The 22685-nt window shown below is 42.5% G+C and overlaps 3 protein-coding genes and 1 pseudogene across 4 annotated transcripts in view; all 4 read left to right on the top strand.

Moving 5' to 3' along the window:
• LOC104414106 (pentatricopeptide repeat-containing protein At5g65560) overlaps positions 1-22685 on the top strand; it is a 58009-nt gene that overhangs the window by 28498 nt on the left and 6826 nt on the right. The gene's annotated exons all lie outside the window — the stretch shown is intronic.
• Positions 2146-4331, top strand: LOC104414109 (annotated as a pseudogene).
• On the top strand, positions 14950-17103 carry LOC120287173 (classical arabinogalactan protein 9-like). The gene is made up of 2 exons (XM_039299878.1): positions 14950-14959; positions 16388-17103. Exons 1-2 carry the CDS (start codon positions 14950-14952, stop codon positions 17101-17103), a joined length of 726 nt encoding a protein of 241 aa, XP_039155812.1.
• On the top strand, positions 20647-22305 carry LOC104414110 (UDP-glycosyltransferase 91A1). The gene has a single exon (XM_010025128.3). It carries the CDS (start codon positions 20699-20701, stop codon positions 22124-22126), a length of 1428 nt encoding a protein of 475 aa, XP_010023430.2. The 5' UTR covers positions 20647-20698; the 3' UTR covers positions 22127-22305.

Here is a 22685-nt window from a genome sequence, read left to right on the forward strand (position 1 = left end):
TTACACCTGATTGAATCTCTGTGACAGTCTCTCATGACACTAAGTTGGCTGTTGAACTGATCTCTCGATATACATGAGTTGTTCGAAGACTATTAAGAGAGTGACATCGGATGTTTTGATCTATGCTGAGTCGTTCCAAGTTGGCCTTGGACACATGCATAGGCTCAGATTGGAGTGGAAAATAGGCCTAATTCATACTTGTATAAGATTATATAATTATGAGTCTTTTACCGTTTTTTTATCCGAGTGGGTGATTTGGGTATATGATGTCCGGATTGGATTCGATCTATCGTGTATGGACGATTTATTTTCTAGTGGTGACAAAACCTATCTTTAGAAATCTGAGAGTTTCTTGGAAATTTACAGTTTACTATTAAGTGACTCATCAACACCGGCCTTTGCGGGAAATTTAAACCGTAGCAAATGCCATTAGGACTGGCTACAGAGGCATATTAATGACCAGTTCTCAATTTAACTAGCTTACCTAGTCTATTTAATCTGATCATAATGGTGTGATGTGAAGTCAGTATCATCTTCCTATTGCTTTAGAGCAATTAGAAACTCCGAAAAATTAAAAAGTGTCGAAAGAATTCAAAAAAAGAAAGAAGAAGAAGAAGTAAAGAAGAAGATGAAAGTCTGTGCATATGCAATTTGTAAAAGTGACGTAACGTTAGAGTTAATTGATCATGTCGTGTTACATCATTCGTTTGTCAAATCGTTCTCTTCTCATCACGACAACCTAGATGTGGTATGCGATTAGGTTGTAGTTGTCGAGGTGAGTACGCTAAATTCATTTAATACATCGAGAATAGTGGAAGAAAAGGGAACATGGACATTGAGTTCAAGCAAGAAAGTTTTGCATAGACTTAGTCCCCATGTTATATGATAAACATAATCATCCACGATATTGAAATTGCAAGAGAAATTGTATTTTCAATGGAACCAAGTGTAGGTCACATAAATTTTTTGGCGTGATTGATTTGATTTGGTGGACTCATCAATAAATAAATTTGCTCGATCAAAATTGGATCGATTATGGAAAATTGCTGGGGCACTTATTTTCTAGCAGATCCAGCTAGATTGATGGCTTGACTGACAACTGATTGTTCAAAAATTGGTAATAGATATTTTGTTTTCGCGTCAAAGACTAATAATAGATTTGATCCACTCCATTGTTTTACACTTCAATTTCCATTCAAATAAAAAATTTATGTGTTAGCAAGAGTGTCTGATCCTTCCGGTACTTCCTGACCTTTTTAATACGCACTTGCTGGTGATATAAGTACTGGAAAAAAAAATACTCCTCAATATGGCATTATGTTAACGGACAAATCAAACACTAATTGCATTTAAAATATTTTCATAATATCTAAGCATGACATGCAAATTAAGGTATTCCAATGCTTATATGATATTTAATAGGACAAAATTCAGGCGAGAATGAGTCACGTAGCATGCTCTTGCTCTAAAAAAATAGCCTGTTTAAAAAAAAGAAGGAAATCGCCTGTTAAAAAAAATCGTCTCAAAAATTATATTTATTGTCCTATGATAGCACATATTTCATCAAATGAGTAAATCGAAAAGGGAAAAATTTTCCACTCGTCAGAAGTTTATAGAAACATAATCATTCCCCATGAAATACGATTTCTTCTTTGGAGCATCGTCCACTGAAATTAATTTTATCTTTTTTTGAAAAATAAAAAGACAAATGTGTCATGAATCTATCTTCTAAACTTGTTATTGTGCTCCATCCCTCGACGTTCCTCACGCGAACGACCCACGTCAGGTCACAGTCAATCGTCTGATGGTCGATGGATAAGACGAAACGGGGAGGAGGGACAAGAGATGGACAATCGGTCAGATCCCGGAATTTCATGGTGGAATGAGGACGAGATGACTAAGAAATACTCCTGAAGATCTGGTTGAGGGAGGAACTACGTGGCGAACACTGGCCCAATGAGATTTCCATATAATGTTGTCGGTAAGAAAGATCTAGCAACCGGACCCGCAGACGTCATGGATGAGGAAAGTTTCACTACTCATGCTCTATTTGCATGACGTCACGGTCTTGTACGCTCGCCCACTTATAAATGCCCCGCTAGAGCGATCCAAGCTTTGGTGGAGCTCCCCACGCATTTTGTTCTATAGTGCGATGGCCGATCCACACGACAATCTCCACGTAGCGATGCTTCTGTGGTTGGCCTTTGGCCACATGATACCATACTTGGAGCTAGCCAAGTTGATGGCCGGAAAGGGTCACCGGATATCGTTCCTATCGGCTCCAAAAAACATAGATCGCCTCCCGAAACCCTCTCCAGACCTCACTCCTCTCATCAGCTTCGTGAAGCTCCCCTTACCCACCGTCAAACACTTGCTGCAAGGCGCCGAAGCCACCAGTGACCTGCCCTAAAACAAGCTATGTAGCACCGATATGAACACATGAAACACGACACGACACGCCGACACGTCATTTCTTAAAAATAGAAAATTTCGACACGTTCCGACACGTTATATATTAAATATATTTTTATATATAAATACATAAATAAATAATAATAAAAATGGCCTAGAATTAATTTACACGAAAAATATTAAATAATATCATTCATTATTTTAATTTGTTACAATAATACATAAAACTTAGAGGAAAGAAACATTGTTTAAAAAAAATGCTGAAATGATTTTTAAATTTATTTATTTATCATACATAGCATTTTTTATTACTTCTTTCATAGTAAAAGACTTTTTAAAAAACTAAAACAATTCTAAAAAAAATAAAACTGAAAAAAAAATTGACCCGTGCATGTATATTTATAGCATTTTTATTACTTCTTTTATAACTTCTTTTGTGTATATTTATATTTTGACCCCACAAGTATTAGAAATTTTTAAAATTGACCCCGTGCGTGTCGGAATTCTGGACTCGAGTGTCAGAACGTGTCGGAAAGAGTTGACCACGTATCGAATTTTTCGATACTCGTTGTCCGCTTGTCGGAGCGTGTCGAGATGTGTCAGAGCGTGTCGGAGTGTCGGACATGACACGAAAGCTTTCAGAGAGTGTCTGTGCTACATAGACAACAAGATCCAGCACCTCAAGAAGGCTTACGACATGCTCCAAGAACCCGTGGCCCGGTTCCTCGAATCTTCGGATCCCGATTGGATCATGTACGATTTCGCCCCGTATTGGGCCGGCCCGATCGCTTCTAGGCTCGGTATAAGGAGTGTTTTCTTCAGTATTATGACTGGTGCCTTCTTGGGCTTCCTTGGGCCAGCATGGGCTTTAAAGGGGGGAGACTACCGGAAAACTCCGGAGGATTTCACGAAGCGCCCCAATTGGGTTCTGTTCCCGACAAGCGTCGCATTCCGCCACTTCGAGATCAAGAAGATTTTCGATGCGGTTACAGGCAATGCGTCGGGCGTCACAGACTTATATCGCTTTGGGGCAGGCCTAGAAAGCTGTGACATAATAGCACTTAGAAGCAGCTATGAGGTCGAACCCGAATGGTTGAGCCTCCTCAAGGATATCCACACCAAACCAATCTTCCCTATCGGGCTACTTCCCCCACGCGATCTCGAGACGCGAGGCGAAATTGACTCATGGCGGTCAATCAAGGAATGGCTAGATTCGCAGAAGAAAGGTACCGTGGTATATGTGGCATATGGGAGCGAGGCCAAACCAGGCCAAATCGAATTGACTGAGATCGCCCTAGGGCTAGAGCTTTCCGGGTTACCGTTTTTCTGGGTACTCAAGACTCGACTTGGCTCGGCCGACACCGAGTCTGTCGTGTTGCCAGACGGTTTTGAGGAGCGAGTCAGAGGGCGTGGCGTGGTTTGGGATAGCTGTGTACCCCAGCTCAAAATACTCGCGCACGATTCAGTGGGCGGGTTCTTGACTCATGCCGGGTGGAGTTCAGTGGTGGAGGCGCTAAGCTTCGAGAGAGCCCTAATACTTTTCACATTCTTGGCAGATCAAGCACTAAATGCGAGGCTCTTGGAGGAGAGACAGATTGGGCATCCGATACCAAGGAATGAGTCGGATGGGTCGGTCACGAGGCAGTCCGTGGCCGAGTCGCTAAGGCTGGTGATGGTGGAAGAGAAGGGTAGGGTTTACCGAGAGAAAGCAAAGGAGATGAGGCCTATATTTGGGGACAAGAATGTCCAAGAACGTTATCTCAACAACCTTCTTAACTATCTGAAGGAACACAGGCCTGTGAAACACACAAAATCAAAGGGGATCACAATATAAAGCAAGGAGACATGATGCGAATATCTAGTGCTTGTGCTGAGTATCAATGTTTGGCAAGACGTAGGCATTTTGCTTTGTGCATGAAACTAGATGTATTCTTTGGTTACGTTAAGGAGAAAGTAGTTCATGTATTGATCGCTCAATGAATGAAGTACAATCAATCTATCATCGCATGGGATGTACTCCAACTGATTTTTCATTTGAATTTTGAAATTTCTCTATTCCGATTGACTTGTTGTTTCATATGTTTACACCCTATAACATAACTACTACAAAAATTACCTTTCTTTTAATTAGGACTTTGGATATTCTGTGCCAAATAATTTCATGACCAGCACGATTACTTTGCTAAGGGTAGAGATTGATATTGGAAGAGTAAGAAATTTAAAAGTAGTTTTCTTAGTTGATATGTTAGAAAAATTAAGCTCTTATGTTCCTCAAGGTTTATTGAGAAGAGGATGCATGATGAGTTTTAAGATGTATCATGTATGGCTGATGAATTATCTAAATTCCACGTTAGTTTGATAAATTGATATAGTATGATTTGCTTTGACTTAACGTGAATGACTGCAGCTTTACTATGTTGAGCTTGATTTGGTTGATTTTTACACCTAATTTAATTTCATTTATAGTCTCTCATGGCACTAGGTTGGCTGTTGAATTGATCTGTCCTGCGTTCACGAGTTGTCTCGAGGCTGTTAAAAGAATGGCATTGGCTCTAATCTAGTTTTAGTCTACCCAAGTCCACATCGGACACATGCACTGGCTATGAATGGAGTAGGTAAATTGGGGCCTAGTTCATACCTGTATAAGATTGACTTTCCTAAGTCTCCATTATTTTTAGAGGTAAATTTCTATATAAATTGGTTATTCACATTGTTGACACCTAAATTTTGGCGACCCATTTAGACATTTAAAAATTAGGGGTTAATTTTATCCCTGAAAAAATAAAATCACATGGCATATAGTTTAGGAACATTTTTGTTTATTTTATTGGACCAACGGCGAGTGCAACATTTTTCACATATTCCGTTCAGATTCTTCACACATTTAGGCAATATACACAAAATGATATATTTTCAAGCAAAAAGGAAAATTTTGGATGGGATATTTGATAAATACAAAATGTAATATTACGCGGTGCAACGATATATTCGGTGGTATTTTGCATGAGCAAAATTAGAAAGTAAAATATACCACGAAGATCCAATTTTTGGCTTATAAAAGGCACCGCGTACGGACAAAGTTGAAAAAGGAGGCCACGCATTTGAGACATTCGGTCATATCGAAGGGGAACAAATTCAGAGAGAAAAGCACGAGAGAAGGGGGTCCTTTCCGTCGGTAAAAAAAAAAAGCAAAGGGTGAAAAAGTGAGTGGAGAGAGGAAAAGTAGAAAAAAAGAGAAAAAAGAAAAGAAAAGCCCTTGCGCGATCTGTTCATCTTCCCCGAGAGAGGGGGCTCGCCGCCCCGTCGCCGTCGAACCCCGCCCCGTCGCCGTCGCCGATCTCCGTCCGCGAGCGCTCGAGCCGCGAGCCCCGACGACTGCGCCGCCCGACGCCGAGCCCCGGAGCCTCGACGACACGCCGCCGCTGCTCCCGGCCCGCGACCCGCCGCCTCCGCCTCACCTCGCCCGTGTGCAACAGGGAAGCCCGGACGCCGCGCCAATCCCCTGCCGTTGCAACCTCCTCTACAGATCTGTCTCCGCCGTCAGATCCCAAGCCACCGGTGACCTAGAGCCGCGGCGAGCCGAGATCCAGCCCCGCCGGAGTCCCTCCGCCTGCAAATCCGAGGTCCCCGACGACAAGGCCCGAACCCAGCTCGAGGCTTCCCTTTCACCGGTGCCGAGCCTCGTTGAAGACCCACATCGACGCTGCCCTTGCTCCTCGCCGCGACGCTCGCCCCGATCCGGTTCTCTCACGGACGCCGCGCCCAACAGCCGATCCGGGATCCACGCCGGAGCTCCTCATCGCAGCCACCGAGAGGCCTCCCCCGTCCTGCCCGCCCGCCGGGCCGAAGCCCGTGATCCGAGCGCCCCGAGCGCAGCCCCCGCGACGCAGCCCGTGCCGCCCGACGCCGCCTCCGCTTCGCCTCCCGGCCGCGCACCGCGACGCTCCCCTCGCCGCCCTCGCCCGACACGCCGCTCCGAGCCTCGCGGAACCCTAGCCGGTGATCCCCCTCGCCGGACCCGGCCACGGCTTTGTTTTCTTTTTTTTCTTTTTTTAGAAAAAAAAAAGAGAAAAACAAAAGAAAATTTAGGTATTTTCTTTATCTTATTTTTGTTTTATTATTTTTGCTATTTTATTTTATCTTTTAGTGTAATTATTCCTTTAATGTGAAATTGAAATTCCATGATATGAAATTGCAACTAGTGATTGTCGGTCCGATTTTCAAGCTCGAAATCCGACTCGCAATTACTTTAAAAAATTGCCAATCCGATCTCCCGCTCGAGATCCGATTCGTGATTTATGTGAAATTGGCCAACCCGATCTCATGCGCGAGATATGGTTCGTTGATTTGGAAATCAATATGGCTTGATTTGCTGTGATGTTACTTAAATTAGTTTTCTTTAAAAAAAAATCAAAAAATGTAGTTTTAGGGTTTGCATGTTCATAATAGGAATTTTATTTCGAATTTTCAAAAATAAAAAAATCAAATCAATTAATTTAGGTTGCTAGTTTTTTTTTTTTTTAATTTGGATTGCATGTTTAATTATTTGACAATTATTAATTTCGAAATTTAAAAAAGGGAAAAAGGAAAAACACAAAAAATGTCATTATGCATATGTCATGTAGAATTAGGGCATTCTTTGCACGTCATTGCATGCTAAGATTGCATATTATAGGTTTAGATAATTTCTCCTAAATAGATTGCATGCTTATTAGGAAAATAAAAATCATGTGCACGTCATATAGAATTAGTTTCATACAATGCACGTCATTTAGTGATTTTTGTTAGATGCATTTAATTAGAAATTGCCTGTCATTAGAATTAGGTCATTAGATTAATTTAGATTGCATGTTTAAATGTTGCATTTCTTTAATTTCGAATCTCATAGAAAATACAAAAAAAATTATTTAGAATAAATCATCTCATGCTTATGATAGACTACATGCTTAGTTATGTCATATTGCTTAGGTCATATAGCTAAGTCATGTTGCCATGTCATATCATTTCATGTTAAATTAGTGGCATGCATTGCATAAAGCATGATTCTCATTAATTAAGTGAAAACAAAATAAAAATTGCGTGTTAATTAGAAACCATATCTAGGGTTGTTGATGTGGATTTTAATTTAACATTGCGTATGCTTTCGTTGCTTTGAGGTAAGTCCTGCAATTTATTTTCTGCTTTACTTGAGTGTTAAATTGGTGGTTTGCGCACCTGCATGAACACCTCACATGTTAGGGAATTAGTTTAAAATCAATCCAAACTCCTTGCCAAACATTTTTCAAAATTAAAAGAATGGTACCGAAAGGGCATTAGAGAAATCTAGTGTAACCAAGTCCCCGTACCCATAATCTCTCGATTCGTAGAAGTAAAATAATTCTCCCATTACTTTACTTGGGTTTCTAATCGACCCACCAAAAATAGATTAGTGGCGACTCCTAATTAAAAAAAATTGCATGTTAACAATTCAAACCTAAGTCGCGAATTGGTGTGGGCTTGGGAGAGCCCGAGTTAAGTCTAGGCTTAACAATCCATTAGCCAAACCCTAGGTGGTTCAAACCCGAAAAAATTAGGTCGCGACAGCTTGGCGACACCTCACATGAGCATGACCAAAATTTAGGTCTCAATTTGTCTTTTAAGGCAACCTCGTGAGCTCACCTTCAAAGAGGGGCAGCTGTTGACACCTAAATTTTTAGGGTTAATTTTTGCTATAAAATAAAAAAAATCACATGGCATATAGTTTAGGGAAATTTTATTTTGTGTTATATTGCATTAGGATTTTTCACATATTTGGGTAATATACCTTTCGAGGTGTATTTCGTGCAAAAAGGGAATTTTTTGGATAGAATATGTGAAAATACAAAAGAGAATATCACATGTAGTGCAATGATATATTCAGAAAATTATGCACGAGTGAAATTGGAAATAAAATTTGCTTCAAAGATCTAAAATTTTCCCTATAAAAGGCGTTGCACACGTACGGACAAGGGGGGATTTTCGAAATTTTTGAAGAGCAATTACGTGAGGAGTTCTTGGGGTGCGGTGAGCGGGGATTCGAAAGAAAATCAAGAAAAAAATTGCTTTCTTCCGTTTGTCTTTGGTTTTGTCTTGAAGAGAAAAAAAGTCAGAAAAAAAAGAAAAGAAAAGTCATGTCTCGCAGGAAGGGAAACAAAGAGAGAGAGAGTACGAGACAAGGAGTGACGTGAGAAAAAGAGAAAAAAAAAAAAAAAGGGGACGCCCTTTGTTCATCTTCCTCGCCGGGTTGCCCCTGCCCGCGCGGCGCCGTGTGCCAACGTCGTCGACCGCGCCGGCACCGCCTCCACCGGCTACCTCCGCATCTCCGCCGCGGCCGCACCACCACCGATCCGCCTCCACCGCGTCCGTCGGCCCCGTGAGCAGCGCCTTGCCACCGACTGCGCACGGAGTCCCGCCGCCCGCCCGCGACGGACCCGAAGCAGCCGTCGTTCGTCCCACCTCGCCGCGGCGGATCCGCGATCCGACGTCGGATCTCTCCACTGCAGTCCGAAGCTCCGGTGCTCTGTCCCGACACCGCCGTGCCGCCGCGACGCCCGCACCCAGCCAGGCCCGCGGTCCTCTTCCGCCCGACGACCTGCGAGCTGTCCCGACGACCCGCGCCGAAGCCCCTGGTGCCGCGCCGCCGTCACGCCCTCGCCGGAACCCTAGCCGGAGGCTTCCCCTCGCCGGACCCACCAGCTTTATTTTATTTTATTCTTTTTCTTTTTCTTTTTCAGGAAAAAGGAAAAGAAAAAGAGAAGTGAAAGAAAATTTAGGTGATAACGGATCCGTCACGTTCGCCCATCATCACGCGATTAAGAGCGAGAATGGCTGAACAAACCGAAATGCGTGATCGTGTCTCCGCCTGTGGAGACTCAACTCCAACAAGTACTCGCCTCTTTACAACTTGTGACGGATCAACTCCAATTCCTCCAGCAAATCCAACAGCTGCACTCGCTCTTCCGAAGTGGTTATCCCAAAGCAAGCAAACAAGGTTCAAACGATTGACGATGACATGCCCGGACTGGAAGATGATCCATTCTCGATCAATGTGGAAAAGGCTAAGCTTGTCAACATCCCTAAGACGGAGCAGGATGAACGCTTTGCTAAAATGGAAGAAAAGTTGAAACAACTGCAGGAGTCACAGAGTTCACTCCCGTTCGACTTGTCCGTGTACGAGAAAGTCAAGATGCCAAAGAAATTCAAAATGCCGGATTTTGAGAAATACGATGGTACTTCCGCCCAAAAGCTCATCTTCGATGTACCATGTGCGTATGGCTCAATATGTCAAAAACGAGCCTCTCATGATCCAATCATTCCATGCAAGTTTGTGGGCCTGCACTAAATTGGTATGTCATGAAGAATGTGAACCTACTCGACACCTGGAATGAAGTGGCTGACGCATTTCTCAAACAATACAAGTTCAACATGGATATTGCACCTTCCCGAGAGGATCTCGAGAGGATGGAGAAAAAGAGGAGCGAGTCATTCAAAGAGTATGCCGTGAGATGGCGAAATCTGGCAGCTCAAATCACCCCCGAGCCTACTGACAAGGAGCTGATGAAGTTATTTATCAAAACTCTCCCATCTGAGTTTCGTATTCGGATGGCCAAAGCACGTACGTTGAAAGCTTCAATCAGCTTATTTCGTGGGGGAACAAATCGAGATGGGAATAAGGGAAGGATGGTTTATTGAACCATCGAGTAGAAGATTCTCTCGCCAAGAAAGAGAAGGAGACTGCTGTAGACGTAAATATGGCTTATAGCCAGAAAATGCCAATCGCACCTGGCTATCCGATGAATCCAAAGCAACGGCAAACTACCGGCCGTCAATCATTTGCCCAAGCAAGAAGGCAGTTCTCTCCTCTCCCTAGATCTCCATCCCAAGTGTTGGCAATTCTAAGAAAGAAAGGATTGCTTACTAGCGAACCAAAGCGCCCTAACCGCGAAAGCATTCGTAGTTACGACTCGACGAAGAAGTGCGACTATCATAGCGGTGAATTGGGACATTCAGGCGATGAATGTTTCACCTTGAAACACAAGATCCAAAACCTCTTGGACACAAAGGCCTTTTCATTTCTGCATTGCTCGGCCAAACGTCAAGAAAAATCCGTTACCGGAGCATGAAGGTACGGTCAATGCTATCCTAGAGCCCGAAGTTCGTCGAATCAAGAACTCGAAGGTACATGTGGCAGATGCTTACAATGGCTTGGTAAGAGCTGGATATTATCCAGATCAGGAGGATGTTCCTCTTTCACTGATGAAGGAAAGAGTCACCAGGATGGTGGATGACGGAATCATCGTTTATGCCGACCATAACTCTATAGTTTCCACTATTTCCCCATCATTATTGATTGGGAGGAGGAGCAAGCGGCGCTCAATGCGATCAGAGGAAGTTGATCCTTCACTCGTGGACATGCCCCCACTTGAAGATGCATCGACGATGAGATAATGATTGAAATGCCTCAACCGTATGAATATGTCAACAATAAGGCGGTCCCTTGGTCCTATGACCTAGATGTTGACCTCGTTACAAGGTCTGGTCGGACTTATTCTCAAACTAATACTCAACCCGCAAAACCTGTCACCGATGAAGAGGTTAAGGAGTTTCTGGCCGTGATCAAAGCAAGCGAGTACAAAGTGGTCGAACAGTTACGAAAGATGCCCGCATGATTTCTTTGCTTGAACTCCCGCTTACATCCCCGTGCATCAAAAGTCTCTAATGAAGGTGTTAAGTGAAATTCGTGTACCTGAAACGGTCGAGCGGACAAGTTGGAAGACTTTGTGGGATCGATCCTTCTTAAGGACATGATTGCCTTTTCGATGAGGAATTCCCTCTTGAGGGTAGGGGGCATAACAAGGCACTCTATGTATGTATCAAGCATAAGGCTTCTCATGTGTCTCGAGTACTCATTGATAATGGGTCCGCCTAAACATATGTCCACTGGCCACTCTTCATCGCCTTAAGGTGGACCCGTCAGATACATGCAAAGACTTCGTCCGAGCTTTTGATGGTACAAAGAAGGAGGTGCTTGGGGAGATTCACCTCGATGTGCAAATAGGGCCGGTGGTTTTCAATGTTCCTTTCCGGTAATGGATATCCCACGTGCTTTTAATTTCCTCTTTGGGTCGTCCTTGGATTCATGCTGGGGGCGGTACCATCAAGTCTACATCAAGCTGTGAAATTCGTAATCAAAGGGAAGCTAGTCTTGTCTATGGCGAAGAAGATCACCGAATTTATCATGAGACAGCTATCCCCTATGTAGAGCCGACTTTGAGTTCGAATCGAGCTACCACTCATTTGAGTTGGTATCCACTATTCATGCTTCTCGAGACTCACCACCACCAACTCCCGAAGTTTCAAATGCTACTCTAATGGTAGGAAGGATGATGGTTGGGAATGGTTTTATTCTGGCGGTGGCCTTGGAAGAAATGGTCGTGGATTCGAAACCCCATTGAAGCCCCTCGGAGGTCCCGTCCGCTTGGATTAGGTACCATCGAAAAGTTGGGGAAAGTTCGGAGGACGAAGACGGGAAAGGCGAAACCCGCCACCCGACCACGAGGCAAGAAAGGCAAAACCCAATACTCCCAAACATTCGCGAGACATTCCCTGGTCCTCCCATAATGATGCACGGGATGAAGCGAAGTAATAGATACCACAGGGCAGCCAAGCGGAAAATTCGACTATCCGGTGAAGTATTCGGCTCCTCCCGGTTTCTATATTGATCCCGCGACATTGTCCCGAGATGGATGGGGTGGCATGGATGATCCGACACCCGGAGATCGAAACCCCGAAAATGCATTGAAGGAATCTCTAGTCTCTTCGATGATGTCTTCATAGGGGCCATTGACGAAGGACCTCGGGAGAAGATGGGCTCTAGCCCACAAGAGTAACTCATTTACTGCTTTCTTACATTCCTGGCGCGGGAATTTTTATCGCTTTCTAGGGCTTGTTTTTGATTTCTTCCTTTTCGCTTTCTTTTTAGGGCTTGAAAATTGCATTTCCATTCAATAAATGTAATTGATTGATGAATATCAATAAAATTACAAGTTTTATTTTGAGGGCATGATGAGGTACACCAAACCAGCCCGGTGACGATATCCAACAATGAAAAGAAAATATCATCCAAGGAGAATTCGAGGACCGGGCTTCTTCATGCTTCCTCATAAAAAAATCCAAAAGAACCAAAAAAAAAAAAAAGATCATTTTTCAAGACATTTCCAAAAAAGAATGCATTAGATTAGCCTTGTTTAATTTTCTGACTCATTTACTTCATGTTTCAGTGAGCATTACTTTCTTGACCCGATAAGAAAGCATCTGAAAAGGCACATCAAGTTGCAATTGGTTCAATTGTTACTCAACAAGTTTCTAAAGAGTTAATGTCGGCCACATCTCGATACTACTTTAAATATCCATCTTGAAGGGCCAAACAAAGTGTGTTCCATTTCCATGCTTGACGGAATTTTCATTCTCGCTCATTAAATGAGGGCAAGTTAAAAGAGAATCATCCATCTTTGATGAAAGAGATGACTTAATTGGGGGCGCTACAAATTCTAGTAGTGACATGACTGAGACAAAATCTCGATCCAAGCCAAAATGGTTGTGCAATTTGAATTTACTTTGAGTTGCATAGTATCCTATTCATGCACGTTCTCTTGTACAGGGGCAAAAGCAAGAACGAAGTATTCATCAAATCAAAAAGCGGATTTTCAATCCAAGGACATCCATTGAGACAGTCCCTTCGTGGGACATTTCATTGAATGAATGCTTGCAATCATGTTTTCATACTTATAAGAGAATTTTTTTAGTATGGTAAACTGTTTGTTTGAAGCCACAAAAGCTTTTCATGCTTAAAGTTGCTGAACTCTTTTGAGAAGAAAATTTTCATTTAGCTCACCAATTTCATGTGGAGATTTATCAAGATAGACAACTCAATGGAGTGACATTAATGTTTAAGAATGCTAAATGAGACGTGTCAGTATGATGAAAGGCAAGCCTTATCCTATACACAGTCCCCTACTTATACACTTGTGAGATGAGTGTAAAAAGTTCCATATCCGCAAGGTAAAGAGTTCTCTCGCAAAAGGTACGATAACCGAAATGATGAGAGGCAATTCATTTCTCTATCCTAAACACTACAGGTGATCCGTTGCTTAACCCTTTTGAGCCCATACACTTATGGATATTCTTTTCAAATTACCCCTGTCAAGAATCACCCCACATCGGGGCAACTAAGAGATCAAATGGCATCATGAGGTGAGGAAAATGAATTGAAATTTTCTTGCTCTCACTTGCATCAATCTTCAAGTCATGCTATTACATTGAACTCATGTGTTAATTTAAGTGCCTTAGGATGATGAAGAGCATTTCTTTCTCTATCCCATACACTTATATCCTTTGCATAGCCCATTTGAGCCTGCAATTTTATTTCTTTAAACCCAGTTGGTGATCATCCCCCACACTGGGGCAAGGCAAGAGACATATGAAGACCTTTGAAAGTTTGAATGTCATTCAAAGTGTAATTGCTTGACACATGCATAGAAATCAAAATAGAATTAAGGGGCATGAAAAGCAGTGTGCCTGGTAAAAGCAAGGCCAATGCCCATGAAAAAAAGTGAAGAAAAATGAACAAGAACTAGGGGCATGAAAAAACAGTGTGCTTGATAAAAGCAAGGTAGATGATGCCCATAGATGAAAAAAAGAGAGTCAAGATAAAGACTATCTGTTGTAAAAAGATTGTATCTCCAATGGAGCAATACTCAAAGAACTCAAAAGTTGAGTTTTTACAATCAATGGGGCATTTCATGAAGACAATCCCCGATGATGAAAAAGAAAACTGGTGGCAATGCCAAGATGATCACCAACTCTCACCATTTACACACATTTTGAGCCTGATGATCCTTTCATTTCTCAACCCATGAACCTAACCTATGTTACGTCCCTTACAAAGTCTCTTCAGATTAGGGCACTTGAGTTAACATAGAGGTTCACATGTTTTAAGCATCGCTCGAAGAAGTGCGAGCAAGATTATTTCTTTCTCATTTTGCAGGGTTCTTGACTTGTAAACCCGGAGATGATTAAAGAGTTGTTCTTTCAATAGCCTTGACTCAAAGAGTCCTTTTGTTAAGCCGTTGACCAAGCCCACATTACGGTCCTTGTTAAAGACCTCTCGGATTGGTAAGATCGTACCACTTGCGAGATTGCTCGGACCTAGTTTGGGCATGACGATGGTGAGATAGAGTGATTGACAAAATCCCGCATCAAAGGTCGGATGAAATCGCCATTTTAATGAGAATGAGAGAAAAAGTCCTTTCGAGACCAAATGATCCCTCATTTGACACATCCATGACACTCATGTGTTCAGATTGGAATTTTCTTTTGAAATACTTCCCAATGGAAATTAGGTGATGCAAGATTAATGGAAATCATCATAAACCTCCATTATATTGATGCATGTTTACAAATGCATGTTGCCTCTCCTACGACCATGTTTTGCAGGAGACGTGTCCCTGAAGATCGGAGATGTTACCAGGTAAGTATATCTCTATCCATACCTTGAATATTTGTCATTGCACAGGTATTCCCTTTTAAGCATACCGACACTCGATTGAGTTGTCCCCTAAAGATTTTTCTTCCAGATTCAATCTGATTAAGGCGACCGAAGAATGGTTCGGGTCCTGGTCGGATGATTTCTGTGGCAAGGTTGGGCGACCGAAGAATGGTTCGGGTCCTAGCCAAGCAAAACCTCAATCTAGGCGACCGTAGAATGGTACGGGTCCTAGACAACATTTATTCCTTATTCAAGCGACCGTAGAATGGTACGGGTCCTGGAAAGTGAATCCCCGTTTAGGCGACCGTAGAGTGGTACGGGTCCTAGACAAAACCTTTCGCCGTCTTGGGCGACCGTAGAATGGTACGGGTCTTGGGAAAGCAGTTCTTTACAAAACCTTTCTGCCGTATTGGGCGACCGTAGAATGGTACGAGTCCTGAGAAAGCAGCTCCTTTCTGCCATACTGGGCGACCGTAGAATGGTACGGGTCCTGGGAAAGCAGTTCTTTATAAAACTTTTCTGCCGTATTGGGCGACCGTAGAATGGTACGGGTCCCGAGAAAGCAGCTCCTTTCGCCATACTAGGCGACCGTAGAATGGTACGGGTCCGGACGGGTAACACTCACTATCTCGAATTACTTTATCCTCCTCGAAGGTAAGTTATCCCGGGTAGGTTCACCTATCATTTGCATTAGCATTTCCATGCATCATATAAATTGCATTAAAAAATGGAATTCACGTTCCAACAAAAAATCATTCACTGCATGTGCATGGTCAAAATTTAGGTCTCAATTTGTCTTTGAAGGCAACCTCTACGAGCTCACCTTCAAAGAGGGGCAGCTGTTGACACCTAAATTTTGGCGACCCATTTAGACATTTAAAATTAGGGGTTAATTTTATCCCTGAAAAATAAAATCACATGGCATATAGTTTAGGAACATTTTTGTTTATTTTATTGGACCAACGGCGAGTGCAACATTTTTTCACATATTCCGTTCGATTCTTCACACATTTAGGCAATATACACAAAATGATATATTTTCAAGCAAAAAGGAAAATTTTGGATGGGATATTTGATAAATACAAAATGTAATATTACGCGGGGTGCAACGATATATTCGGTGGTATTTTGCATGAGCAAAATTAGAAAGTAAAATATACCACGAAGATCCAATTTTTGGCTTATAAAAGGCACCGCGTACGGACAAAGTTGAAAAAAAGGAGGCCACGCATTTGAGACATTCGGTCATATCGAAGGGGAACAAATTCAGAGAGAAAAGCACGAGAGAAGGGGGTCCTTTCCGTCGGTAAAAAAGCAAAGGGTGAAAAAGTGAGTGGAGAGAGGAAAAGTAGAAAAAAAGAGAAAAAGAAAAGAAAAGCCCCCTTGCGCGATCGTTCATCTTCCCCGCAGGGGGCCTCGCCGCCCTGTCGCCGTCGAACCCCGCCGTCGCCGTCGTCGATCTCCGTCCGCGAGCGCTCGAGCCGCGAGCCCCGACGACTGCGCCGCCCGACGCTGAGCCCCGGAGCCTCGACGACACGCCGCTCGCTCCGGCCCGCGACCCGCCGCCTCCGCCTCACCTCGCCCGTGCACGCCTGCAGGGGAAGCCCCTGACGCCGCGCCAATCCCTGCCGTTGCAACCCTCCTCTCAGATCTGTCTCCGCCGTCGATCCCAAGCCACCGGTGACCTAGAGCCGCGGGTGAGCCGAGATCCCGCCGGAGTCCCTCCGCCCGCAAATCCGAGGTCCCCGACGACGAAGGCCCGAACCCGGCTCGAGGCTTCCCTTTCACCGGTGCCGAGCCTCGTTGAAGACCCACATCCGACGCTGTTGCCCTTGCTCCTCGCCGCGACGCTCGCCCCCGATCCGGTTCTCTCACTGGACGCCGCGCCCAACAGCCCGATCCAGACGCCGGAGCTCCTCATCGCAGCCACCGAGGCCTCCCGCCGTCCCCGCAGCGCCCCGCCGGCCGAAGCCCGTGATCCGAGCGCCCCGACGCAGCCCCCGCGACGCAGCCCGTGCCGCCCGACGCCGCCTCCGCTTCGCCTCCGGCCGAGCAGACCCGCGACGCTCCCCGCCGCCTCGCCGCCGACACGCCGCTCCGGAGCCTCGCGGAACCCTAGCCGGTGATCCCCCTCGCCGGACCGGCCACGGCTTTGTTTTCTTTTTCTTTTTTAGAAAAAAAAAAGAAAAACAAAAGAAAATTTAGGTATTTTCTTTATCTTATTTTTGTTTTATTATTTTTGCTATTTTATTTTATCTTTTAGTGTAATTATTCCTTTAATGTGAAATTGAAATTCCATGATATGAAATTGCAACTAGTGATTGTCGATCCGATTTTCAAGCTCGAAATCCGACTCGCAATTACTTTAAAAAAATTGCCAATCCGATCTCCCGCTCGAGATCCGATTCGTGATTTATGTGAAATTGGCCAACCCGATCTCATGCGCGAGATATGGTTCGTTGATTTGGAAATCAATATGGCTTGATTTGCTGTGATGTTACTTAAATTAGTTTTCTTTAAAAAAATCAAAAAATGTAGTTTTAGGGTTTGCATGTTCATAATAGGAATTTTATTTCGAATTTTCAAAAATAAAAAAATCAAATCAATTAATTTAGGTTGCTAGTTTTTTTTTAATTTGGATTGCATGTTTAATTATTTGACAATTATTAATTTCGAAATTTAAAAAAAGGAAAAAGGAAAAACACAAAAAATGTCATTATGCATATGTCATGTAGAATTAGGGCATTCTTTGCACGTCATTGCATGCTAAGATTGCATATTATAGGTTTAGATAATTTCTCCTAAATAGATTGCATGCTTATTAGGAAAATAAAAATCATGTGCACGTCATATAGAATTAGTTTCATACAATGCACGTCATTTAGTGATTTTTGTTAGATGCATTTAATTAGAAATTGCCTGTCATTAGAATTAGGTCATTAGATTAATTTAGATTGCATGTTTAAATGTTGCATTTCTTTAATTTCGAATCTCATAGAAAATACAAAAAAATTATTTAGAATAAATCATCTCATGCTTATGATAGACTACATGCTTAGTTATGTCATATTGCTTAGGTCATATAGCTAAGTCATGTTGCCATGTCATATCATTTCATGTTAAATTAGTGGCATGCATTGCATAAAGCATGATTCTCATTAATTAAGTGAAAACAAAATAAAAATTGCGTGTTAATTAGAAACCATATCTAGGGTTGTTGATGTGGATTTTAATTTAACATTGCAGATGCTTTCGTTGCTTTGAGGTAAGTCCTGCAATTTATTTTCTGCTTTACTTGAGTGTTAAATTGGTGGTTTGCGCTTTTGCATGAACACCTCACATGTTAGGGAATTAGTTTAAAATCAATCCAAACTCCTTGCCAAACATTTTTCAAAATTAAAAGAATGGTACCGAAAGGGCATTAGAGAAATCTAGTGTAACCAAGTCCCCGTACCCATAATCTCTCGATTCGTAGAAGTAAAATAATTCTCCCATTACTTTACTTGGGTTTCTAATCGACCCACCAAAAATAGATTAGTGGCGACTCCTAATTAAAAAAATTGCATGTTAACAATTCAAACCTAAGTCGCGAATTGGTGTGGGCTTGGGAGAGCCCGAGTTAAGTCTAGGCTTAACAATCCATTAGCCAAACCCTAGGTGGTTCAAACCCGAAAAAATTAGGTCGCGACACACATTCAAGTTGAATGTTCATATATTGCTTACTCCAGCGATGATAGGCGGATCTACATTAGTAAGTTACTAATTTCACTAGTAAATTACTATTTTCACCTCCAAATTTGTTTTATTGACTTATAAATTGCTAAATAAAGTTAATAGTCTACTCTTGTATTTGACATTCGTAAGTTGCTAACATTTTGCGTTATCTAAATAGCAATTAAACGAGTTTATCAACGGTTTAGAATTCACTGAAGTTCGTATTTGCATTCGTTAGGAGAAAGGAACCTGCCGCCCATGAACTCAATCATTTTGCAGCACTATTTAATGGACAGACGAAACATTGATGACATAAAACGTTCTCCATAAGAAGACACAGCGAAAATGACAACCTCAGCGAATCACCTACAGATACTAAAAACAATTCACTAACTCCTATCAACATGAAGACGAACTCAAATTGACAAGCTAAGTAGCCTTTGAAAATAATGTAGCATTGCAGACGGCATCAGCGAGAACCAGCACTACATCAACCCATCTTTTTGTAGCACTATTTTAATGCACAGAAAGGCTGATTGGGTTGGAAAAATATTGAGAAAACATCTGAATATGGCACGAAAAAAAAAGTATTCAGATGCAAATATAGAACATATAAGTTGGTAAAATTCGTGCCAAAACAACTGGCCGCGTGATTCATGTTACTAGCGATAAAAACTGACCACGGGTTTCATGTTCTTGAAAATTCAAATGACTAAAGTACTAACATAAAATTAAACTTAAGGAGCAATTACAAGTGATAAAAAAAAGTTAACAAGAAGAAAACTTCGGGTTATCAAAGAGCCACCATGTTCTATCATAGCAAATAATTTTTCATAAATAACTTATATAGACAACTGACTACGAGTTTCATGTCTTTTATGAGAGCCATCATCACCAACCCGACCGATAAGGTGGATTTTATAATGATTCTATTAATTAAGTAATATAGCCAATGGAATAAAATATTAAAATCATCACAAAAAGTATATATTTTTTTTGTACCATGATTGCAGATATTTCTTAAATAAATGAGCAAACAACCACTATAATCGTCACCATAAATTATGATTTTTTCTATCATAGCATCATCTTCTGAAATAAATCCCATCTTCTTTTGTTTGTTTTTCTGTCTAACAAAAATAAACTTATCTCACCAAATTCACTTCTATTTGGGCAAAAAAAAGTGTCACTAATGTATCTACCAACTCATTCTTAGAATCCGTCTCTCGACGTGATAATTTAATCAATTGATAGTCAATTGGTCAGATGAAAGGGGAAGGAGAGATGAGAGATCAACAATCGAATTCTATCCTAGAAAATTGTGGTGTAACAAGGAAAAGATTATTGCTATAAGAACTATTCTTAATTTGGGAAGACCATTGTCTGGAGGGAATTATTGGGCAGAAAATGACGAGATGATAATCTATTTAATGTTCTTCATAAGAAGATCTCTCACCTTGGGGTGGGAGATCCCGCAATGTCAACCTTGTATTTCCTCTCTGTTAGGAAAAAAAATAAAAGGGAATTAGGGGGTTTCACGATGGTAAAGGTAGACATCATGTCAAGCTTTTCAACCTTGACTACCACCGAATAAGTATAATAGCCTCCAATGTCTAAGGTGAGTGAGGGTGTTTGAAAATCCCATTGCTGAGTTGGCTTGCCTTTAGACAACTGTAAACAATGACAGGCCAACTTAGTACCCCTTGTTTACGGTTGTCTGGAGGAAATCGTTGAGCAGAAAATGGGCGGATGATAATCTATTTAATATTCTCCATAGGAAGATATCTAGCAAACACTACCTTCCAACCCCTGCAACATAATTAATTAAAGAGTCCTCAAAAATATAATGTAAGATAATGCAGTGCCACAAACGTCATGGATGACAAAAGTTTCTCGAATGATGCTTTATTTATAGAACTTCACGGTCTTATAAGCTCACAAACTTGTCAATACCCACTAGAGCGTTGTAGCTTCTGCTGAGCTCTCCATATTTTCGTCTATTGCGAAATGGCAGAAACACATGACAGTCTCCACGTAGTGATGCTTCCATGGTTAGCCTTTGGCCACATGATGCCATACTTGGAGCTAGCCAAGTTGATGGCTGGAAAGGGTCACCGGATATCATTCCTATCGTCCCCAGGAAACATAGATCGCCTCCCTAAACCCCCTTCAGACCTCGCCTCTCTCATCAGCTTCGTGAAGCTCCCCTTACCAGCCGTCGAACAGTTGCCGGAAGGCGCCGGAGCCACCAGTGACCTGCCTTACGACAAGATCCAGTTTCTCAAGAAGGCTTACGACATGCTCCAAGAACCCGTGGCCCGGTTCCTCGAATCTTCGGATCCTGATTGGATCATGTACGATTTCGCCCCGTATTGGGCTGGCCCGATCTCCTCTAGGCTCGGCATAAGGAGTGTTTTCTTCAGTATTACGACTGCTGCCAGCTTGGGCTTCCTTGGGCCAACATGGGCTTCAAAGGGGGGAGACTACAGGAAAACTCCGGAGGATTTCACGAAGCGCCCCAACTGGGTTCCGTTCCCGACAAGCGTCGCATACCGCCACTTCGAGATCGAGAAGATTTTCGATGCGGTTTCGCGCAATGCGTCAGGCGTCACAGATTTATATCGCTGGGGGGCAGGCCAAGAATGTTGTGATATAATAGCAGTAAGAAGCAGCTATGAGGTTGAACCCGAATGGTTGAGCCTCCTCAAAGATATCCTCGCCAAACCAATCTTCCCTGTTGGGCAACTTCCCCCAAGCAATCCCGAGATGCGAGGCGAGACCGACTCGTGGCGGTCGATCAAGGAATGGCTTGATGTGCAAAAGAAGTGCACCGTGGTGTATGTGGCATTTGGGAGCGAGGCCAAACCAAGCCAAACTGAATTGACCGAGATCGCCCTAGGGCTAGAGCTTTCGGGGTTACCGTTTTTCTGGGTACTCAAGACTCAGCTCGGCTCAGCCGACACCGAGTCGGTCGTGTTGCCAGACGGTTTTGAGGAGCGAGTCAGAGGGCGTGGCATGGTTTGGGATAGCTGGGTGCCTCAGCTCAAGATACTCGCGCACGACTCAGTGGGCTGGTTCTTGACTCATGCCGGGTGGAGTTCGGTTGTGGAGGCGCTAAGCTTCGGGAGAGCCCTAATACTTTTCACATTCTTGGCAGATCAAGGACTAAATGCAAGGCTCTTGGAGGAGAGACAGATTGGGTATCCGATACCAAGGAATGAGTCCGATGGGTCGGTCACTAGGCAGTCCGTGTCCGAGTCGCTAAGCCTGGTGATGGTGGAAGAGAAGGGTAGGGTTTACCGAGAGAAGGCAAAGGAGATGAGGCCTATATTTGGGGACAAGAATGTCCAAGAACGTTATGTCAACAACCTTCTTAATTATCTGAAGGAACAGAGGCCTGTGAAACACCTAAAATCAAAGGGGATCACAATATAAAGCAACATATGATGTGAATATCTAGAGCTTCTTCTGAGTATCAATGTTTGGCAACATGTAGGTATTTTGCTTTGTGCATGAAACTAGATGTATTATTTCGTTATGTTAAGAAGAAAATAGTTTATGTATTGATCACTCAATGGATGAAGTACAATCAATCTATAATCACGTGAGATGTACCCCATCTGACTTTATTTTTTAATTTTGAAATTTCTCTACTCCGATTGACTTTCTTCTTCATATGGCTACACCATTTAACATAACTACTATAAAAAGTACCTTTCGTTTAATTAGGACTTTGGATATTCTTTGCTAAATAATTTCATGACCAACACAATTACTTTGCTAAGGGTAGAGATTGACATTGGAAGAGTCAGAAATTTAAAAGTCAACACAAACACAACAACAAAATGCTCGTCATTTATTAACCACCTCAAAATACAACACATAGTTTAACACTTAATGGAATTTACTAAAGAGATATAAAGTAAAAGGCAATATTCTAATCAGAGTTATTTCCAATAAACCATTAAAACATTCAATTGTCCTTAAGGGAACC

Source organism: Eucalyptus grandis, chromosome 8, assembly GCF_016545825.1.
Source record: "Eucalyptus grandis isolate ANBG69807.140 chromosome 8, ASM1654582v1, whole genome shotgun sequence".
Lineage (NCBI taxonomy): Eukaryota > Viridiplantae > Streptophyta > Magnoliopsida > Myrtales > Myrtaceae > Eucalyptus > Eucalyptus grandis.